A 24,233-nucleotide genomic window follows, 5' to 3' on the forward strand; every position below is an offset into this window, starting at 1 on the left:
CAGCCAAGGCCAACCACATCGCAGCAGCACCTATAGCTAGTCATCGCCACCCAATCCCATTGAACTTGTGCCCCCTATAGTATGTAGGTTCTTATGACGTTTTTTGTAAATATATACGCCTGTCTTTGCTATTGTCAGACAGAGCGCTCTCGGAGTTTGCAGAGTTCTTTGCATGCCCTATTCTGATTGATAAACTCCCATTTACGCTCACCCGCACTCTGTCTTGGCCTTATTCCCATCCTGGGAGAGTCCTTCATTGTCTCTCATTGCGGGGAGGATCGTGCTGGTTGGGGACGCTTGCCTTCATTTGCCATGCCTGAACCTGTGCCAGTTGAGCTGCCACTCTGTAGGCCTGCAAGTCTGGGACCCCCAGTCCTCCTAGTTTGAGAGGGATTCTCACTCTCTTACCTTTCCAGATGAATTTCAGCATTTTCCTTAGGATATCCCTGAGAGTTGGTGTGGGAATCGCTACTGGAAGGGAGGCGCAGGCGTATAGGAACCTCGGAAGGAGGTTCATCTTACATGCTGTGATGCGCCCCAGCAGTGAGATCTCTTGGGTCTCCCATCGTTTCAGGTCGCCTTCCAGTTCTTTCAATAGCCGGGGGAAATTGGCTTTGTATGTGTCTCTTGGGTTAGCCGGGATGTGGACCCCTAAGTAGGGGATGGCCCTCTTTTCCCATGTTATCGGGCCCATCGCAGTCAGTGGCTCCCACACTGCTGGGGTGAGGCTGATGCCCAAAGCCGAGGATTTGTCGAAGTTTATAGTAAAGCCTGAGACCTCACCATAGATGGTGAGTTCCCGTATCGCATGTTTCAGGGATGAGTAGGCCTCTGAGATCGTGAGCAGAACATCATCCGCATATAGGGCGATTTTGTGTTGCATGGGGCCACTCTGTAGACCTTGGATTTGGTCGTTTCCCCTAATTATTTGGGCAAAAGGCTCCATGGTGAGTGCGAAGAGCAAGGGTGATAGCGGGCAGCCCTGCCGGGTTCCGCATGACAGGGGGATCGGAGCTGAGCTGTGTCCGTTGATTCTCAGGCTAGTTCTTGGGCTGTTATAGTTGGCTAGAACCATCGTTTGGAAAGTTGACCCGAAGCCGAAGGCCTCTAGGGTGTGTTTCATAAATGTCCAATCTACCCGATCAAATGCCTTGGCCGCGTCCAGAGCCACTAAGACTAGTTTCTGGGAGTTCCGGGAGGCAAGGTCCACCAGGTTCAAGGTTCTCTGTATGTTGTCACCTGCTGTCCGGTGAAGGATGAAGCCTGCTTGACCGGGGTGGATGATCTTCGGGAGGACGCTATTCAAGCGGTTTGCCAGAATTTTTGAATATATGTTTGCATCGATGTTTAAAAGTGCAATCGGTCTATAGGAGGTCAGACTCCTTGGATCCTTTCCTGGTTTGGGCAGGAGGATGGTGGTTGATTCCTGCATCGATGGGGTCACTGTTCCTGTTTCCCTGAAGGAGTTCAACAGGGTCACCAGGTGGGGGGTCAGTTGTGGCCTGAATAGTTTATAGAACCTGGTTGAAAAGCCGTCTGGGCCTGGGGCTCGTGTTTTAAGCGATTTAATGGCCTCCTCAACCTCCTCCCCTGTAATGGGCTCCTCCAATTCGTCTCTCGCTGTATCGGAGAGACGAGCACTGCTGCCTTCTGCAGATATTCCATCTGTTACGGTAGGTTCCGTGGGGTTGCCTTCATGATTTGGGTCAGGTAGTCTGTTGCGAGCCATTTCTTTTCAGGCTCTGCGTACCATGTGACCCCCTTGGAATCACGCAGACCCGCGATCGTGTTGACGCGTCTCCGCTTGGCTAGTTTGGCCACCAGGAACCTGTTCGCCTTGTTGCCCTTCGCGTAGTATGATTTTTTGGCCTTCGCCATCAGTAGAGCGGTTTGTTCCGCATAGTGGGCTTCTAGTTTTTTCCTCGCTGTGCGTATAATCCGTTGCGTCTTAGGGGACCAGCCTTTTTCCTTGCGGATTGCCTCGGCCTCTCTTAGCTCATCCTCTAGAGCTATCCGGGTCTGGCGTCTGTCCCAGTGGTAGGCCGCTCCTTGAGCAATCAGGGAACCCCTGATTATTGCCTTCATGGCTTCCCAATTATTCGCTAGCGAAGTGTCCGAGGCTGGGTTTTCGTCAAAGAAATTTCTTATCCCCGTTGCGATCTTGTCTCTAGTAGCCATGTCATTGAGGATCGGGTCGTATAAAGACCATTTACGTGTGTTATTGAGGTTGGGGTTCTGAACCGGGAGTTCCAGGATCACTGGAGCGTGGTCGGATATGGCTCTCGTGCCGATGGAAACCTCTTTGACAGAGGGGAAGGTTTGCGGGGAGATCAGGAACAGGTCGATCCTTGAGAAGGTGCGGTGGATGAACGAGTAGACGGAGTAGTCTATTTCGTCGGGGTGAAACACCCGCCATGAGTCTATTATCTCCAAGGACCTGAACAGCTGGAGGAGGCTGAGTGCCTGGGCAAAATCGCTTGGAGTCGGGGGGTGTGACCTGTCTTTAGTAGGGTCGGGAACCCCATTGAAATCCCCTCCGACTATCGTTTGGCCCTCCACAAAACTAGCGAGCGTCGTGCCCAAGAAGTCATAGAAGTGTGGTTGTCCAGTGTTAGGGGCATACATAGAGATGAGAGAGTATAGATCTCCCATTAGGAGGCATTTGACTGCTGTATATCGGCCTTCCGGGCATATTTTCGTTTCCAGAATTTGTGGGTTCAAGTCTTTCCTAAAGAGGATCGCAGTGCCTCCCTTTTTGCTTGTTCCAGAGGCAAAAAATTGAAGCGGGAATAGCCGAGAGCGAAGCCGGATCACGTCCGCCGGCAGCAAGTGAGTCTCTTGGAGCATGGCTATTGCTGCGTTTTCGTCCTGGAGTTTTAATAGAATTGCCTTTCGCTTGTTAGGGGAGTTCAGTCCATTAACATTTAGGGAGAGGATCCGCAGAACCTGGTGGTCCAATGGTGTCCCATTCTCCATCTCTCGGGTTGGGGGGGGGGGGGGGGTCGTGTGCCGGTGATTCAGCTGCCATGTTTGTCGTGAGATCTCATGATACCATCCTGCACTTCAGGTTTTAACGCGGATCCCCAACGGGGGGCGCAACTTTAACTGGCGGGTAGACCGACATTGTAAGTACGGGCGTAACCTTGGCCAACAGGGCCAACTGTCCCATCGCGTATTGAGTACTGTGGGTTTCCAAGGAACGAGAGTTGGAAAGTATCCTTAGAGTGGGTATGAACCGTGGGTATGGCCCGCCGTCTCCGCCTTCAAAGCTCATCAGTCCAAGTGTAAGGTGGCGGATCTGTATTTAGGTAAGGTCAAAAGAGCCCAGGCAAAGATGCTGTTGGAACATGGGGGCGCGGGATTGCCATTGTTCATCTCTTTCTGTTGCTCCGCTAAGTTGACGACCATGGCGAACGTTTAGGTTTTGGGGAGGGAGGCGGCCCAGAGTCCTCAGTTCCCTCCGGGTTTGGCGTGGAAAGTCCTTGGGGCGAGGCTGGATGCATGATTCTCTCTGCATCCTCCAAGTGACTAATCCGGCGTAGTGTGCCTTTATATGTGAATTCTAGAGCCGTTGGAAACAGCCATCTGTAGCGGACCTGCTGCTCCTGGAGGAACAATGCCAGGGGTCGGAGTGCTCTTCTTTTCTGAAGGGTGAATGGTGAGAGATCCTGATAAATTTGAAGTGGAGTGCTCTGGAAGGTGATCTCCTCCCCTTGGCGGCTAATCGCTCAAATCGCCTCTTTGGTTGTGAAAAAGTGGACCCTGGTGATGACATCTGGGGGGGTTCCGAGTCTACCCCTCGACGCGGGCGGAGTCTGTGGGTCCGGTCTAGCAAGAGCTGAGATTTATCTAGGTCCGGGAGGAGGGCCTTGAAGAAGCGTCCCACGTAGTCCGCTAGCTTGTTGTCAGGAACAGAGGTTGGGACGCCCCGAATGCAGAGGTTGTTGCGACGTGCCCTATTTTCAAGGTCCTCGTGTTTAAACTCCAGGATCTCGCATTAGTGATGCAGGGTGTCAATGGCTCTTTGCATTTCCCCTAGAGTGATAGTGTGATCCCGAGAGTGGTCTTCGATTTCTCCGAGCCTCTGTTCGACCTCCGTAAACCTTTGGTCCGTCTGTTCGACTTTGGTGGCGAGTTCTGAGAGGCATGAGCGAAACTCCGACTTAATGTCCGCCATGAAGGCTATCAGGCCCCCTTTGGTAGCGAGGGCTCCCCTGTCCTCCTGTGGTTTCTGTGGGTTAAGTTTAGGAGGATCTTGCTTCTTGCTTTTATTCAGTGCAGTAAACATGGTGGAAATATCTGCGCCCTTGCTAACCTTTGTTTGCCTGGACATGATGATCGTGTTGGGCGGTCTTGGCTGGAAGAGTTGCAGCGGGGACCAAAGAAGTGGGAGACGGCACACGGGGAGCGCACCGTTCTCAGCCCCTTCCCCACTCCAGGCCCGCAGAATTGTTGGTGCGGCAAGTCGTGTGCTTTCGCCGCTAGCTGCCCAGGAGTGTCCAAGCGTAGAAGTGTGAGAGAGAAGCTGGTGGGAGTAGCCGTGACCCCCGCAGTGGTCTAGGTCGCTGGCTGGGTGAATGGGCCGGGGCGCCCCAGGAAGTACTAGTGCAGGGACGATCTCAGTGGGACATGACTGGTGCAGAACGACCCACTGTTGCGTGGAGGGGGTGTGTCGCTGCGGTATGGCCCACGGGGGTCGAGGCTTCTCTGGGTAGCAGGGATTATCTCGCGGTCTCCGTATTTACCCCCCTGTCCTCACCGTATGTCAATCGCTGGGGGGGGTCTGTAATCCCTCTGTGCACCACCCGCATGTGACTCTGTAGTGCCGCCGGCTGGTGCTGGGCGGGGGGCCGGAATCGAGCTTCAGAGTGGGGGTGGGGAAGACCCCATCACTCCGTTGGTGTGTGCGTCTGGGCTCCGGGCCTGGCCAGGCAGAGAGGAGGGAGAAGGCTCCAGCGCTCCGCTCGTAGGCGAGCCCGCGAGCACGGCGTGTGTCATGCAGCAGCCGACGAGGAAGCTCTCATGTGCACTCCGGGCAACCCTGATATGATCCAGACGGCTCCGCGTTGGCGGGTCCGTCCGCTCCTCTTCTCCGGCGCTCCAGAGCCCCGTCACCACCAGGTGCGTAGTATGTTGCTGAGTTCCGGCGTGGCCTGCCATCTTGATTTCTTTGGTCGGTGACGGGGGAGAGATTCGGCTGCTAAGTTCTAGGAGAACGCTCCCGCGTTCGGAGGTCATCTTGGGCCAGGTTGTGCCGTATCGGTTCCGATCGCCGTAGATGGCATCGGTGACTCGGAAGCCCGATCAGAACCGCCAGAATTTGACGGCGGCGGCTGGCATCCCACGGGCAGCCTCAAGGGAGCGACCACATCGAAGGCGCTCTAAGCCACGCCCCATATTTTTATTATTATTATAAGTATATTAGAAGAGAAATAGAAAAAAAGGAATACTTTCTGAGGCAGGGAAGAAGATGGCACCATATTTTGAAATGAGATAAGAAAATACAAAAGTAGGGGCTCCATATAATTAGAGGGCTCAAATTCCTGTGCCCATTGTAATACGGGTAGGGGAATAAGGTGAAGTATTGCTTGTTATTTTAGCTTGTTGTTTTAGTGTTTTTTTATTTGTATTTTGTAGTAGGAGGGGGCCGAGGGAGGGCCTGTGGAAGAAGTGGTGTGGGGTGCGTGGAGAGTGTCCATGGAGTGAGTGAGAGGAGAAGGGGTGTGGCTAGGGGGTGACAGGGGAGAGGGAGTGACCTGGTAGGAATGCTTAAGACAATTTATAAGTTGCATATGGTGTGATGTTTGCATACATAAGGTCTTTCGACATGGGGGAGTAACACAGAGTACATGTGCAGCGCATTGCCATTGTATAAGGATAACATGGAAAAATATCACAAGCAGTGGGTGGCGCAGATATAAGGGGGAATGTTCCACCCATGGCTGGAGCAGGGCATGAATAATAGAGGGATATTGGAACACATGTACACATTTTTGGCTGCTAAATATAAAGGTAAAATGCTCAAAAGGAGGAAAGAGATTTTACAACTATGGAAAATGGTTGAGGACATAGAGGACAATCATGAGTGTAAATCCCAGTGTAACAATGACCCAACCCCAAGTGTTTTTCTTCAGATACTGCTGCTTTAATTAAAGTCAGCTGCACCCCCAGTAGGATGCTATCCAACCCTTCCTGCCCCTGGATATACCAATCCAACGTATGTGTCCCTGTCTGCAGGCTGAGGAAGCAAAACTAGTACAGAAACAATTAGCAAAAATAGCAGTTGAAGGGGCAGTTGTGGCAGTTACTCAAACTGACTCAGCAGAGCAGGGAGCGTCACCAACAGACGCAAGAATAGCAGCATTCTGGCCAGGTGGAGGGCAATCTCAATCACAGTACCCTGAGGGGTACCAAGGATGTCAGCAGCTAGGAAGAGAGGTGTTTCAAGGAGGAAGGGGGGCCAAGGTGGATTTGGAGGAATGGGGCCAAGAAGGGGAGCGGGACCAGTTCAGTGTTGGGGATGCAGAATAATTGGTCATTTTGTAAGGGAGTGTAGAAGCAGGATGAGAGCGGGATATCATTTGTACACTCATGCGGTCCCAATACCACAGCAACAGCATTTTCTGGGACCCCCAATGCCCACGTCCATACCATAGGAGATACACCAAGCGTATACACAGTTGCCCCTACAATCCCCTCAGGCATAACTGCCTGCCCCCCCAGTATCCCAACACAAGCTGTGCTACGAGGCCAATAATACGGTATCCAAGCGCCCGGTAGCAATGCTGTTCCAAATGGGACAGTGTCACACTACCGAGGAGCAAGTGTCATGGGAGGCAACCCTTTAGCGTTCCTGGGTACCAATACATATCCTGACTAGGGCAGCCCACAGAGAGCTCTTACATGCCCAATCATGTCCAGGACTACCCACCCAGAATGGGATCCCTTGGTGGGCACTGAGATGGGAAATAAACAATTCATCTTCATGGTTGACACGGGTGCCACTAAATCATGCATTAGTGAAGGAAACTTCCCATTATCAGGTGAAACTCTCAACACGCAAGGCTTCTCTGGGTCTGTGGCAACGGTTCCTTTCACAAAGACGTACCATTCAAAATTGGAGGCAAAGTGGTGCGTGCACCTTTATTATATTCGGAAATCTGCCCAGTAAATTTGTTAGGGCGTGACATCCTCAGCAAACGTAATATGACCATCTCCTTCACAGATTGAGGAATAGTATGTGCTACCCCGGAGCTGTGTGCTGTGAGAGCAATGATGATAATACATGCCATAGGAGGGGAGGTGGTGGTTCACAGCATTCCTGTCCACATCGATATGTTCATGTATGTGATTACAGTTATAATTAATGCAGTGCCCCAGGTCGGAAAAGTATGCTGGTGGATACCATCCGATTTTATCTTCAGACCCATTGTGTTCCCAGAGCTTGTGGCAGGGACTGTCATTTCACTGAATTTTGAAACATTGGTGGTGTCAGAAAAAAGGATTTTAGTAATTGGGACTAATTCAGACGGGGGAGAGTGGCGCACTGTATTGGGCACTGAGCTGACAGTACACTTGAAAGAAGTAGCAGATGCAGAATTGTTTGAGGACAGGGCTTATGATGGAGAGATAGTGCTGGCTATCTGCATACCCCGTCAGATAATGGTGCAATACTGTTGAGTACAGAGCTCCATTATGACCCTTGTATCAGCACCCCCTTTCACTGAAAATGACTTAACCCAGGTTCCTGAGAGGTTATGGACAACCAGCGTCCATGATGTAGGGAGTGGCATCAGTTCGGATCACACTCAAACAAGGTGCAGTGCTAGTCTGGGTGATTCAATATCGACTGTCCAAGGAAGCAGAGGAGGGGATAAGAGACACCATTTCCGCACTCCTAAATCAAGCGATTATTGTGCCCTCCAACTCCCCATGCAACACGGCTATCTACCCGATAAAAAAGGCAAAGGGGTCCCATTGGAGAATGATCTCCGACCCTTGAATGATATTGTACAGCCGGAATTTCCTGTGGTTCCTAACCCTGCGACCATTTTGTGCAGCATCCCAAAGCAAGCAACATATTTCACTGCTGTAGACCTGATGAACGCCTTCTTTTCCATACCCTTATACCCAGACTCTCAATACCTCACCGCGTTTACGCACAGGAGAAGGTGGTACAAGCACACAAGACTACCACAAGGGTATTGTGAATCCCCTAGCATATTTAACAGATTACATGCAGATTGGGAAAGATAAAGGTACCCAGCACCATCATTCCATGTGTAGATGACTTGCTAGTGTGCAGTGATAATGAACAACAGTTCTGAAATGACTCTGTAATGCTAACACAGCTGTTAGCACATAAGGGGTACAAAGTGGATAAGGCCAAGTTACGCTACTGCCTCCAGGAGGCTCTTTATTTAGACCAATTGATATCCGTCCATGTGAAGAAAATAACACATGAATGCGCTGCATCAGTGCGCAACATCCCCAGCCGAAAACTGTCAAAGAAATGCAGAAGTTTCTTGGGTTGTGCAATTACTGCAGAGCGTGCATCTTAGATTACGCTGTGTACAATAGAGCCTTATTACAAGCTCTTAAAGAAGCATAAAAGACAGACAATAAGATAAAATGGACAAAGGACCTGCTCACAAGCTGGTTATTTCCACTGCCCCAGTGTTGGCAACCCCCGACTGCACACAAGAGTTTTATTTGTTCACCTATTCTAATGGTCAGATAATGACAGCAGTACTCACTCAAAAGATCTCCATGGGCCACAAGCCATTGGCCTATTACAGTGGAATGCTGGACTCAGTAATGCAGGGGCAGTTCCCTTGTGAACAAGTGCTTGCCACTGCCTCATTTGCAATAGAAAATAGCTCCACAATCACCAAGCGGTATTCCGTAACATTATATGTGAAGCATGCAGTATTTGCCATACTAGAATGATCTAAATCAACGTTAACCACCCAGCGAGCATAATGCATATGGGGTAATTATGTCCAGCCTAAACATCCACATGGTGCGGTGCAAGACAGAAAACCCTGCCACTTTCCTGACAGAACTATGTACTGAGGAAGATAGTGCTAAGCAGGACTGTGTGACATTTGAGGGGAAGGAAGACGACATAACAAAAGCAAAACATAGCCTGCTTGAGGGGGTGGGGAATACCTTTTGTTGACAGTTCATTGACTATTAACTAGGGGACAGGCTTGAGATATACGGGTGCGGCAGTTGTCTGCCTAGTGGATGGGAAGTATGAAGTACGGGTACAAAAAAGGCTGCCCACACATTATTCAGCTCAGGCAGCGGAGCTCATAGCGCTGATTGAAGCACTTCTAGCCGCCCATGTGTGCCGGGTAACCATTTACTCTGACTCGGCCTATGAAACCACAACAGTGGATTCTGGCCTTGCAAGGTGGAAAAGGAGAGGGTTTAGGGCCAACAGGTCAGCGGTCCAACATGCTGCATTTCTGGATAAATTGATTAATGCCCTTTCCCAGCCCTCCATGACAGCGGTGGTTAAATTCACTCCCCATACAAATGATATGGACAATGTGTCAATCTGGAAAAGTGAATACCCTTCATTTGGATGATAGACGTATCTTGATGGCTGAAGGCCAACCGTCTTATGCACAGAATGCTATGCTTGACCAACAAGCGGCCATTTTAAACGTAGCAAGAATCGCTATTTTGCTTGTTAACCATTGCTCATTGCTTTCTGTCTAAACTGCTTTGCAGCTTGCAATTCTTGCGAATTCTGCTTACTCTGCTCAACTGTTAACATTGTTGTCTGAATATGAAAGGGCAAGGCCACGGGACTGAGGAGTTCGTTGAAACTCCTCATGAGCAGCCCAGAAAGGAATGCCCACACTCCCTCTCTGTAGCCTTGAGGGAGAGCTGCAGGGCATTTAATCATTTCACAGCTGCCAGCCAGTCTCGTACTGTGGTAGAATATATTAGAATAAAGCAGCTAAAGGCTTGAATTATGCTCTTCTTACGGCACCCCTTCACAAAACCCTTTAGAGCGTGTCGGCTCCCAGGACACGAATAGCACCTCATAGATAGCAAAGCTTGGAATGTGACTCTTCCCCCGTGTGCAGCTTGCTTCCAAGAACAGAAGCACCGTGTTCTGTTCAACAACTAGACGATGCCTCCGCACTTTCTAAATTGCACATTGTTACTAGAATAGACATCGAAAGTGTCATAATTGTCATACTCGTCGGAAATGTCCATCATCATCCCGATTTCAAAGAAACTCAAAAGGGGGGTATTAAACATGTCATAGCTGATTGTATGATGTGCATTTTGTATATATGTAACTGATGTACGTAATTCGCTCTCTTGCGTCCCTCGAGGTCTAGAGAATAGACGTCGCGGGGCGTGAGACCACAGTTGGCCAATTGGGACTATTTTGCTTGCAATAAACCCTAGCATTGGGAATTTGAACCTCGTGTCTGGCGCATCCTTTCGTGTATGCCTATTGCCTTGTTTCCATATCGCGAGGGACCCCTATGGCACCCGAATAGGGATCCTCCCCCACTTGCCCCTTTGTAAATGTAACGGAGTAGAGGCGGAAGAACGGCGAGGACGGGACGATCGAGCCGGGATCAAGAGGTGTACGGGGCGCCCTGTAGAAGTGAGGAGAGATTCCTTCGCAGATCTGCACACATCTGATCCCTGATCGACGTACCGGGCCAGAGGGCAAAGGAGGCGAGGGTCCCGAAACGAGGCAGAAGCCAGAGAAGCGCAGACACGACGTTGGGAGGGGTTGCGTCAGGACACAGGCGACTTGTTTTATCAGGTGAGTCATTCCCCGATTCAAACGAAACCCTGATTATTGGTAGAGTGTTGATTTTGCAAATTCAAACATCCAGAGTAAGGTTGGTTAACCAAGGGGAAGGTTAAAAACATGCCTGGAGTACTGTCCACTTTAGCGGGGCTTTTCCGCTGCGGTAGACAGTCCTTGGAAAATGGCCAAAGTGCACCGCCTGGGGGAACGCCGGCTTATGACATGTATGCAAAATATGGTGTGGGTGCGATAATATTTTGTGAAATTTGGCATATGCAAACTAGAAACCAACAGGACCATCAGTGGCCGATTAATGGTAGCTTTGAGATTGCGAGGATAGATAACTTAGAAAGGGTGTTGATAAGGGAAAAAGCGCGACCCGCAGCATTTGAGACTATCAAAGATTGGAGGAGGGAAGCAATGCTCCGACTTAGGAGTAGAGAGAAGCATGCGCGTAGGCACAAATCGAAGCTTGAGGTAGCAGAAGAAAAGGAGGAGGAGGAGTGGATGGCAAGTCTAAGACAGGAAGGGAGACGTGAGCAAATGAACATAGAAGGAATATACCCGCAGCGGGAACCAAACATAGCAGACGAATTAATGGAACATTTGTTAACCCATACGGGTCGAGGCCCAAAACCAGGATCGAAACCAAACATGCCAGTAGTGACTGCGCAGGCCCAAAATCAGTAGCTCTCATACCCCCTCCCGCAGCCCAAGCACTTCCCCTCACGCAAGCATTAACCCACGCCCCACCCACAGCTCGAGCCCTCCCAAAAGCGGAGACCGCACACGCGCAATTTCCCAGCCCCCAGCAAGGCCCTTCACAGATGCCACCTGTGTCACTTGTCCCATCCGCACCTCCCGCTCCAGAGACAGATTCAGCACCATCCGCCCCTCCCGAAGTCGAAATTGAGACCGGGGAAGCGAGAGGCGGGGCTGAAGGAACAGGATTTGGACGGGTAACTCGCAGCGCGATCAGCAAAGAAAGAAAGGTTGAATTACAGCAAGAGGCAGAAATGTACATAAAGGGAAATGATGGGATGGCAGCAGTGGCCTCATTATATGGGTACCGAAGAAGCAATGAGAGACAGATAGTGTTGGAATACTTGGGGGAATTTTTGGTGGGAGAATGGAAAAAGTTACTTGGGAATTTACTGCCACAACGATTGTTAGATTTGAATAAGTTAGCACGCAGTGAGCAAAGAGATGAAGATGTAAGAGAACATGTGCACAAACTCATTGAACTGAAAAATGAAATGGAAGACAGATATGCTGAAATGTTTGCTACACCAGAATATAGTCATGAGTGTATTAAGAAAGGTAGAAAGGAGGCGTCAAGGTTGTATATGCAAAAATCGTGGATGACAGTTTTTCCAGGTGGTGCAAAGCATTTGCCGGCACTGGGACAAATAGGTGATAAACAAAGATTGCAGGCATGGGTGGGGGAAACAATGCGATGGATGTCGAACAAAAGAACGTCAGTGGAGGAAGTAAGTGAGATGTGTAATGGGTACCCATTGGAGATGAGAAAAGAAGCGATGCAAATGATGGTAGGGGTGTTACTGCAGCAGGTAATTGGATACAATAGAGGTAGAGGAAATGCACAAGGCAGGGGAAATTTGAATAATATGCACAGGGTGTCATTGGGATTAAATCAATGTGCGTACTGTAAAGAGGAAGGACACTGGCGAGCGCAATGCCCGCACCTACAGAATAGAGGTGGGTTTGGCCAGAGAAGGCCTCAGAGGACATCAGGGGTTAAATGGCCCAAGCAGAAATAGCATGCAGCAGCAGCAGGGATATACCAATGGAGGTAATCAAAACCAATCCCATGGTCAAAACCAAGCTCAACAGAACCAGGCATTGAACCAAAGTGTTCCGAACCAAAATCAGGGCTGGCAGGGGCAACAGAGAAATGATCACAGTGGAGGACACCGAGGGGGAAATGGGAATATTTTTGATACACAGCCAAACACGTATTATAGCAGCAGCGGTGACTACACATCGGATGATGTGTTATTTTTGCAATAGGACAGCCCACGGCAGGGGTCGGAACCAGTGTCTATTCCCGTGAATCAGAGAGGACCCTACGTAGAAATGAGAGTCGGGAATAAGGAGCACCGTTTCCTTGTAGATACAGGGGCACAAAAGTGTTCGATAGACCACCACTTGGTTCCGGAGATCCCACTGTCGGGGCAAAAGAGTGTTTCTGTAGGGTTCGCATGTACACCAGTAATTAACCCCATGTCCGAAACTGTCCAAATTACAATAGGACCATTTACGGAACAGTGTCCATTTCTTCTGACAGAAAATTGTGGGGAGAACTTGCTAGGATTAAACTTGTTGAGAAAATTGGGGGCAGTTATACATTGTACGGCAGATGGGGTGTTCCTCACGATTTGGTCTCACGATGCACCGGTGACGGAATTTATGTCAGAAGCGTTACCAGAAGAGCTAAGTAGAGTACCAACATGTCTGTGGGCAATGCATGATAACGATGTAGGATGCTTGAAAATAGAGCCAGCAAAAATAACTTTGAAAGAAGGTGTTACATTACCACGAATTCCCCAGTATAAAATTTCTGTTGAAGGTGAGAAGGGATTAAAGAGTATTGTTACTGACCTGGTGAGATTGGGGGTGGTTGAAGAAATTGCAGGTAGCATGTGCAACAGCCCGATTCTTCCAGTTTACAAGAAAGGAGGCAATGAAGTACCATATTGTTTCATAATTGATCTGCGTGCATTGAACAAAGTGGTAGACCCACAATTCCCTTTGGTCCCAGATGTCACAACAATACTGACAATGATACTGGCCACTGCAGAATACTTTAGTGTAGTTGATTTGAAGAGCGCGTTCTTTAGCATTCCAGTGGATAAAAGCAGTAGATATCTGTTCGCGTTCACTCTAGGAGGTCAATCATTCACATTCACACGCATTCCACAAGGATACACAGAAAGCCCGAGCATTTACAGCAGGACACTAAAGGAACAGCTAGATATGCTAGAACTACCAACAGGTTGCGCACTCTTGCAGTACATAGATTACTTGTTACTAGCTGCTGACACAAAAGAGATCTGCAAAGAAAGTACTATATTACTATTGACACACCTAGCGACCCATGGTCACAAGGCAAGTTTGAAGAAATTCCAGTATAATCAAAAGGAGGTGTCTTATTTGGGTTACCTACTTTCGAAAGAAGGGAGAAGATTAACACCAGAACGCATAGAAAGTATTTCTAGTATGCCTTTTCCAAAAACTCGAAAAGGAGTGAGAGCTGTAATAGACATGGCCTCTTATTGTCGGCAGTGGATCAGTAATTTTGCGTTGATTGAGAAGCCGATGATAAAATTAACTAAAAAGGATGCAGTGATGTCTTTACAGTGGGATGAGGAATGTCAGAAAGCGTTTTAACAATTGAAAGTTGCATTATGTTCCGCGCCAGTTTTAGGCACACCAAACTACAAGAAAATATTTAGACTATTTGTGAGCGAGAGTGAAGGATGTGCATTGGCGGTTTTGACAAAGGAACAAGGTGGAAGAAATAGGCCGTGCGGCTATTATTCTTCCGCGCTGGACCCTGTAGCGTGCGCACTACCACGATGTTTGCGATCTGTTGCAGCGGCTGCTGCGTCAGTGAAACAAACGGAAGGAATGGTATTGGGGCATACTTTAATTCTGATGGTGCCACATGCCATAGACGTTCTGTTAAACAGAACACAGACGCAACACCTCACCTCTGCTAGACTAACAAGATATGAGCTCATCTTGTTTTCACCCCACATCCAAATTATGAGGTGTAGCGCATTGAATCCTGCAGAATTAATGCCACTGCCCATAGCAGAAATTGGTGACAACAAATCACCGCCCCATGATTGTTTAATGGTCACTGAAGAAGAGAAAAGGGAAGAGTTGATTTGAGCGACACCCCACAGAAAGTGCCAGATGGAGAGTTGTTTTGCGATGGCTCTTGTTTTAAATTACCTGATGGCACATCAACTGCCGCATATGCAATTACTACCCTAGAGAGTGTTGTAGAAAGCAGAAGAATCCCCTACAATTCGGCACAAGCCGCAGAAATAATAGCACTGACCCGAGCCTGTGAACTCTCTGAAAATTTGAATGTAAACATATATACTGACAGTCAGTACGCATTCGGGGTGGTTCATAACTTTGGTCGACTCTGGGCTGAGAGGGGTTTCTTGACATCACATGGGGCCAGGATTCAGCATGGGTCTTTGATTGTACGATTGTTGTCTGCACTCACGTTTCCAAAGCTATAGTAAAATGCGAGGCGCATAAAAAAGTAACATGTAAAGTGGGAGAGGGAAACGCATTTGCAGACAGGATTGCGAAACAAACAGCCACTGATTTGGGAAATAAATTGATGACAGTACAGACTGAGTAAGTACCTTGTATGATAGAGAATGGAGTTGCCACAGTCAAAGAAATGCAGGCTGAGGCCACGACCGAAGAGATTCAGGGGTGGGCTGAGGGCTCTGCTGAGTTAGATTTGGAAGGATGTTGGGTGGACAAAGAGACCAAGAACTGGATGTTGCCAAATTGTTACATAACCGCAATGATTACAATGGCGCATAGCCCTACCCACATTTGCGCAAAGAAGATGGTACAGCATTTATCCACAGTATGGAAAAATGAGCACATAAAAAAGAATGCAGAAAGGCTAGTGCAGAATTGTATTACGTGCCTGCAACACAATGTAGGGAAGGGAACCGTGACTCCAGTAGGTAGTTTTGGCCCACCCTCTATGCCATTCGAGGTGATCCATTTTGATTTCATAGAAATGGAAATGTGCCAGAACTACAAATATGTGTTAGTGGTGATTTGTGCATCTAGCAAGTGGGTGGAGGCATATCCTTTAAAAGACTGTACTGCCATGTCAACGGCAAAAGTAATGTTGAAGGAGTATTTCTCCCGGTTCGGGCTGCCCCGTGTCCTGTGGTCAGATAACGGCCCACACTTTGTGGGCGCAGTAGTACTACAGATCTGTGCAGGTCTGCAGATTGACAAGCGATTCCACAGCTCCAGGCATCAGAGTTCCGCCGGGCTTGTTGAGAGACATAACGGTATCTTAAAGTCAAAGATAGCTAAAATCTGTGCTGGGAGCAAGTTGAGTTGGGTGGATGCATTACCCCTAGCGCTATTGTGCATGTGCACGTCTGTGCAGGCTAAAACTGGGCTCTCTCCCTATGAAATTATCATGGGGAGACCAGCAAATGTATGGTGCGCACCGCAGCCCAAAAGATTATGTGAGGTCGAGCATCCTGTGTTAAGCACGTACTGTGGCCTTTTAATGGAGGAGTTGCATTTGATTCATCAGCAGGTGCAGGAGGCGTTACCAGTGCGATACACCGGACCGGGGCACGTGCTGGAGCCTGGAAACTGAGTCCTGATTAAAAACTTTCAACGGAAGACGTCATTAGCACCCAGGTGGCGCGGCCCCTACCAAGTACTTTTGGCGACACAGACGGCCATTCGAGTGGACGGTCGCAAGGCATGGATCCATGCGACACATGCCAAAAGATTCCCAGGAACGCTGATAACTTCCGACGACCAAAGAAAGGAAACAGTCTCGGAAACTAAAAGAAACTGTTGCCAGTCCACTGCCACAGCATCAGCCTGAGCGAGAAGTGAAAGTTGAAACAAAGCCTAAGCGAGAAGTGAAACTTGAAACAGAGCCTGAGGAGGCTGCCAGGGAGGGGAAAGGGCGAAAAAAGTGCCCCAACGTTGCTCAGCAGAAACAACATCACTGCCGAGAGACACAAACTCTGCATTGCAAACACGAGCAGAAACAACGCGTGTACCCCTTCGGCGCCCACCAGCTTCTGCAAACGCACCAAGGCCAGAGAAAGAAACTACATCATTGCCACAGCGCTCATCGCTACCCATCATTGTGCCGCAGGCTGACACTGAGCCTGATACTGGAAGTGCAACGGCACTATTCACGGATCATACAATACCAGGAGTGAAACGGTATAATTTGCGGCCTCGACAGGCAAAGTGATCCACAGATCTTTGGTGCTTTTCTTTTGCCTTTGGTTCCACTCACGGACGGAGTAGGAACCAGGGGCGTAGAGGAGAGAAGTGTGAGAGTTGTGCAAGTCGGACAATTCAAGACTCACAGCTCCTCGGTGCACTTATAATAAAGTACATGTGTCCTAAGCCAGAGCGGGACAAGCTGGATGCACATAGTACTCTGTCAATAAAGAACTGTTCAGAAATCGTCTGAGCAGTGGGAGAAAGAACAACTAATCTTGCTCGGAGGGGATAAGTGATCTAGGCTGTGAAAGGGCTGGCAGAATTGAACTGTGACATTTTCATTGAACTTTTGGCATCAAGAACGAGAGACATTTGCGACGAACTTTGCCAGCAAGAAGAAGGACGATGAAGAACAAATCAAGACCCGTTTCAGCCTCCTCCTGCACCCCTGCTGAAAAGATGATAGTTTTAGAGACTGTAAATTTAGGGGAAAAGCATGGTAAAAGGAATAAGGTACCAATTTGGACATTGGTCCTGTGTTCTCCAAGTATGGCAGTATCAACAATAATAGCTATTACACTATGGTTTCTGGAGTCCGCGTACCCATTAGAAACACTTTTGCCAAAAGCAGCTACTGAAAGCCCGGTTCATGTAATCACTGGTACTTTGTCCCCAATGGAAGAAAGACAGAGAAGGATATGGCAACAATACATTGTTGCTCATCATGAACATGACCCATGCGGTTTTAAAGAAAAAAGATTGCTGGGTTTGTGCCCATTTACCACAGCACGGTGGGAAAGGGATAGGCTGGTATGTACAACCGTTATCATTGGTTTATTCATGTGAAGTATCGTTGAGTGCAATGTTCTTTGGGAAATGGAACAAGAGTAATACGGGTCAGCTAGATGAGACCAATATGAATAAATTTGAGGAAGTGATCATGAGACCTGTGGGTTGTTCTATATTCCACAAAGCTCGCGTGTTTTCACCAGATCCCATGAGGAAAAATACACGAAAGACAACAAGACTAGATACATAGGCAGAATAGACCGACCCCGCCAGCAGAAGAAACATAAGTAATGACATTTCGAATGAGGGATGAATGGAATAAAGATGCTGTGCCCCCTGCCTATACAGTGGATTACAGCCCCATAACTGCTCCCCTATGTTTAAAGAAAAAAGGTTCCTATAAAGTAGGAACGTTTAGCAGCTGCCTGAACACAGTGGTTTTAAAGCACGAAATAGAACCTGTGTACGTAGGGGACTCTGTTTACTTTATATGTGGGGAAAAAGCATATCCATGGTTACCTAGAAACTGGGGTGGTACGTGTTACTTGGGTCTACTGTTTCCTGGAAACAGCAGAAGTAGCCAGACGAACAAAAGGTAGAACTCAAAGGAGTAGCGAGGACGGAATGATAGCAATGGATGTAGCCAAATCGTTTATACCATTCTTGGCCCAAAGCTAATTTCGATACTAGTGGTGGTACTTGGTATATTCATAACATGTTGCTGTTGCATACAATGCCTACCAATAGTTTGCACTGAGATAACTGGCGGATGTACTAAGGGATGTATGCACATGGTGTCGAGAGTAAAACAAACGCATGGCCGAAATAACAGAGACACTGATGAAACAAAAACAGTAAAACAATTCATGGCTATAGACATTAATGATGAAGATGATGCTTATGATAGCATGGAAGGTTCAGACATAGATACCCCAGACTTATTCATTCATTGTATCCTCCTCTGATGAGGATAAGACGTCTGGCATACGGCCAAAGGGAGGTTTTGTCAATCTGGAAAAGTGAATACCCTTCATTTGGATGATAGACGTATCTTGATGGCCGAAGGCCAACCGTCTTATGCACAGAATTATTAGAAATACAGACTGCTATGCTTGACCAACAAGCGGCCATTTTAAACGTAGCAAGAATCGCCATTTTGTTTGTTAACCATTGCTCATTGCTTTCTGTCTAAACTGCTTTGCAGCTTGCAATTCTTGCGAATTCTGCTTACTCTGCTCAACTGTTAACATTGTTGTCTGAATATGAAAGGGCAAAGCCGCGGGACTGAGGAGTTCGTCGAAACTCCTCATGAGCAGCCCAGAAAGGAATGCCCACGCTCCCTCTCTGTAGCCTTGAGGGAGAGCTGCAGGGCATTTAATCATTTCACAGCTGCCAGTCAGTCCCGTACTGTGGTAGGATATATTAGAAGAAAGCAGCTAAAGGCTTGAATTATGCTCTTCTTACGGCCCCCTTCACAAAACCCTTTAGAGCGTGTCGGCTCCCAGGACACGAATAGCACCTCATAGATAGCAAAGCTTGGCATGCGACTCTTCCCCCGTGTGCAGCTTGTTTCCAAGAACAGAAGCACCGTGTTCTGTTCAACAACTAGAAGATGCCTCCGCACTTTCTAAATTGCACATTGTTACTAGAATAGACATCGAAAGTGTCATAATTGTCATACTCGTCGGAAATGTCCATCATCATCCCGAGTTCAAAGAAACTCAATAAAAGGGGGGTATTAAACATGTCATAGCTGATTGTATGATATGCATTTTGTATATATGTAACCATTGTACGTAATTCGCTCTCTTGCGTCCCTCGAGGTCTAGAGAATACACGTCGCGGGGCGTGAGACCACAGTTGGCCAATTGGGACTATTTTGCTTGCAATAAACCCTAGCATTGGGAATTTGAACCTCGTGTCTGGTGCATCCTTTCGTGTATGCTTATTGCCTTGTTTCCATATCGCGAGGGACCCCTAAGGGCCCCTTTCATATGTTTCACTTGGTAACATCGCCACGCATGCAGCGGGCAAACAGGCCGCTTCTCTCCCAGTGCCTAACATTTCAGAGTATCCAGTAATAGCACGGGGCGAGAGCAAACGCCAGCACCATACACTTCACTTCCTAAAGCGCAAATTATTGAATTACAAGGACGAGCACCACAGAAGGAGAAAGAGGTATGGCAGAAAAGAGGTTGTAAGAATCCCCCACAGATTTATTACAGTGGCAAGAAAACACGGATAAAGTTGTCATGCCACACAAATTGTTGCTGGCCACTTTCAACCAGTTACATCATCTGTCTCATTTGCCAAAACAACATATCGAGTGGTTTGTCCCCAATCTGCAGGAAATTCTTACCAAGATGGTGATAAATTGCATTCCGTGTCAAACCTACAGCACTGGTCACACCCTGAGAACGATACGAGGTGCACTGCCTCGCCTTACTGGGCCATTTCGGGAGCTTCATCTAGACTACACTGACATGGGAGAGCGGTGTAATGTGTATAGGTACATGATCAGCCTTGTTGGTCCTTTCTCCCGGTGGGTGTGTTGGTTGTGGCAGGTCCTTGAGCACATTGACCTCTCTTTGCATCTTCCCAAGGCCTTCTGGTTACGTTAGCCTTTACCATTGGGTATTCTCCCAGAGTTTCCTGCGTGAGCACTCACGTGGTGTCGGATGCCTCTGTTGCTATGGCTTTCCCCCTCTTTCATCAATAGTCTCTTTAAACCTTTCAAAGTTCAAATTAGCCATTTGCTTCTTTTCGTTCAACACAGTTCTGATTTTTATCCTCTCTCTCCTCGAATCACCAGCTGTGATGAATCGCTTGGCTTTCTTCCTCTCTGGAGTCAAGGTTGGTATGACAGAGGCCGGCGTCTCCCCCCGGCATGGTTATCAGCGGAGGAGGGTCTTGTATACCGTAGACACCTGCTGCAACACACGCTGGCTATTGTTTGCGGCCTTATGATACCTTCTGTGGAGGTCTTGGTCGGAAAGGGCAAGGTCGCTTCTCTCTTTGTCACCCCCTCGGTATGTGCCGTCTTTCTCCTCCTCTTGAACTGCAGTGCTGAGTTATCTCTCACGTTGTGCAGTCTGGCTTGCTCATCCTGTGCTCTCGTGCTCCGCCTTTTATCCCTGTGGAGAAGGGAAAGGGCCTTCAGGTGTGTGTGTGTGCGATTCTGGTCAATTGCCTGGTAAACGGCTCTGGTGTTATTCCGTTGTCTTTCGTGTTGTGCGAAAGTGTTCGTGTCGGAAAGGGGGGGGGCAGTGTTTTGAATATCCTACGTGGTAGGATGGGAAAAAGGTGTCGAAAGAAGGGGGATACCGTGCCTCACCCGTCTGTGTCCCACTCCCACAGTACCCCCCATCCAGGTGACCCTCTCCCACTGGTCCCCCCCAGGAACTGGACCCAATAGCGATGGCAGTGTCCTGGCCACCTGGATGACAGATCCCCGGGGACTAGCTAGGGAGACACCTTCAGGTTTCTCACAGTGATTGTGTGGAATAACTATACTTCACAACCAGCCTTCCTCCCTTTCTTGAATTATGCCAGACTCCTCAGCTACAAGCTATCATTATAGTGTGGGTTGGTTCACATTTTGGTTGGGAATCTGGTTTTACCTTTAGGTTAGATGGTTCCACAACCCTCACCAGAGAACTGTGTGAAAATTGCCTTAACAGGGAGCATTGGAGTATCAGTAACACCCACAATAGAAAATATTTGGCATGTGTGCCAACACTTCTTACAGATGAAAGTTGCAGAAATCATTTTGCAAACTTTAGCTGCAAACAACTTGTTGATTCAATTTGTTGAAAAAAAATGTTTGATTCATTTAGAGGACATCAAAAATGTCTTTTCTAAAAACACTGGCGTTAGAATAGAGCAAATCTAGATCAACACTGCACTTGTCCTTGCGACAGAACCCATGTGAAAGGGACAGGGTCAGTTGCCAAACACTACAGAGAGAGCCTGTGGGGACATAAATGGGCCGTAGTTAGCTCTCCCAAGCTCTCTGGTGCAGCAGAGGGGTCGAAAGCGAGAGTGCCAATCATTGAGAAGGTTGCTTGGTGGAAGCATTGCTATAGTCCAAGTAGTTTGGAAAAAAATTATGGATTCGGGGTGGGGTAAGGGAGTGAAAAAAGCTGTGATCTAGAAGACTGATTGTAGTGTTTTTAGTTAGTGAAATACCACAGCCTGGCCAAAGGGGATGGGCACACTCCTAATATCAAAAAAGACATCTCAAGCTGAGGAAAAAAGGGAAACATGTAGGTGAAAGGTTCAGCAAAGAACTGGCTAATTCATTACCTCCTTTGACTTGTTTCTAAGAAGAAAGGCTTCAGTATGGAAAGCAGGAACGACTCTGGAGTAAGACAAAGCACAAGGCCAGTGGAAAACTGGCAAAGAGATGGTAGAGGTTACACAGTGGCCAATTCCAGAAGGGACAAGGAACTGGCCCACTATTTGCGTGCACATTGAGAGAAGCAGTAGCACGTTGTGGAAAGCACTCGGCACCATTGAAAAGTGAGTGCCACTAGGTTTTGAAGTGGAGAGGGCAATCAAGCACCTAGAACAATTAACCTCTTGAGTGCCAAGGGAGTGAATGTTCGTCCTGTATTCCCATAAGGAAGCTTGGTAGGTTCTGCCCACTCCCACAGACCAACTCTCTGCCTCCCACGCCATCCTTTCAAGAATCTCACACACACTCTAAAAATGGTGGCGCATAGAAGGAAACCTGGGTGTTGCAGCCGGAACTATTACTGATATGTACAGATGTCAATATGTGTTTATGTGTGCTTATAAAGCGCATATGACATACAGGCGCTATTGCTCAAATCTAAATGTATACTGTACTCTGAAATAGTGCAAGCAAGTAAAATATTAAATGCCAGTGGAACTTATCCACTGCTGTATTCTATAACAGAAGTCCCGTAAGCATGTCATCAAGAACGAGATGCTGCATAAACCATGTAGCAAAGGGGAAGACATACACATCTGGCAAATACATAAACATTTAGATTGCTTTCAAAGAAAGAAACAAGAACATTTGATAATGTCGAAAGCTAAACAATGTGCCTAAAAAGAGAAACTAGTCTAGGTATTTACTATAAAACTAAGCTTGCAGGGGTGCAATCCACAGAGGCTGAGGTCTATCTATCCATCCATCCATCCATCCATTCATCCATCCATCCATCCATTTCTTATATTGCACCACTCTCTCAATGGCCTCAAGGCGCTCACAAGACAGACAACACAAAAAAATAAAAGGAAAAGTGGTCGGACGTAGCAAGAGGAGTTTGAGCAGTAGCTATATGAGTTTAGCTTATCCCTCTATCAAAAAGAAAAGTCTTCAGGTGTTTCTTAAATTGAGTAGTTGATACACAGCCCCTGATATCCGGGGGAAGCAAGTTCCATAAAACAGGTGCCCAAGCATTGAAACCTGCGCCGCCAATCTTTTTTAAAAGGCCTTGCGGTTGATGAAGTGTAACGCTGTTATTCGAGCAGAAGGTCAGCCTGAATGGAGTTCTTTTCACTCTTGAAGAGAGATACACAGGAGCTTTGCCTACAAGACATTTAAACACCAAGACGGTGCCCTTGAACATCATTTTTTGTTCAATAGGGAGCCAATGCAATTTTCTCCGGGCCACAGGCACCAGAGATCAACAGCTTATCCCACAGACTGCACGCACTGCTCCATTCTGTGTCACATGTAACTTTCTTATATTTGCTTGAGAGGTGCCTACTAGGAGACTATTCCAGTAGTCTAATTTTGTGTTAACAATGGCCGCTGCAATCAAGGCTCTATTTGCCTCTGAAAGACAGGGGGGATCTGCCACAGTAGGTGAACATAGTAGGAGCAGGAGGACTTGAGATAGAAAACATGTTTCTTAAAAGATAGGTGCGAAATCAAAGAAGACTCCCAGTGTTTTAACAAAGTCAGAGACATAGGTTTTGCAAGAGCTTCTTTGTTCACCTTGTCATACCTTGTGATCACTCAAATCCCTCTGACGCTGCAGAGCCAGCATTGCTTGCTTCTCAGCTTTCTTCACAAGCTGCTTGTCCTCCTGAAGCGCATGCGTGGTGCGCATCTCCTGGATCAACTCCAGCCGTTTTTCCTTGCCTTCAAAGATCTGTAGAAAAAAGAAAATGACAAAGTACAAGGAGTGAAATAACAGAATCACAACGGCACAAAGGCTGCCCAGAAGATTGTAAATCAAGCAGAAGGCAAGATGACATAAGAATGTCCTAACTTACTTTCAATATTTGCTAAAATAGTGCGAGGCCCTCTACTGAGAATGAACACAGCCAAATAGTCTTTTCTCTGGTGTGGTTCCCACTCAGGTGGGTGTACATGCATGTTTAAGCATGCTGTACCTTACACAAACGAGAAACAGCCATTTGCACATCAGTCTGGTTCCGTCCACAAGGGCAGTCTTGCAAGAAATGCTAGAAAATTCAGATCTATGTGATTACTGCAAGTAAAAAATACAGACTGCAAAAATGCAGAATTTCTTTTTTTCGATTCAAGCAATAATATACAGGGGGAGACCCCTGCAGCCCTCCCTCCATACCCCTCTTACATAATTAATTACACATCTCCACCACCCACATATTTTTCCTGTGAAAACAAGGCACATTTGCGTTCAGGATTTTTGCA

The 24,233-nt window shown here is 47.7% G+C and overlaps 1 protein-coding gene across 1 annotated transcript in view; it reads right to left on the reverse strand.

Annotated features, from left to right (window-relative positions):
• CFAP91 (cilia and flagella associated protein 91) overlaps positions 1 to 24,233 on the reverse strand; it is a 677,881-nt gene that overhangs the window by 253,842 nt on the left and 399,806 nt on the right. The window contains exon 13 of the mRNA XM_069635853.1: positions 23,560 to 23,706. Within this exon, the coding sequence (XP_069491954.1) occupies positions 23,560 to 23,706 (147 nt within the window). The remainder of the gene's footprint in view (positions 1 to 23,559; positions 23,707 to 24,233) is intronic.

Source organism: Ambystoma mexicanum, chromosome 7p, assembly GCF_040938575.1.
Source record: "Ambystoma mexicanum isolate Mex_15411 chromosome 7p, UKY_AmexF1_1, whole genome shotgun sequence".
Lineage (NCBI taxonomy): Eukaryota > Metazoa > Chordata > Amphibia > Caudata > Ambystomatidae > Ambystoma > Ambystoma mexicanum.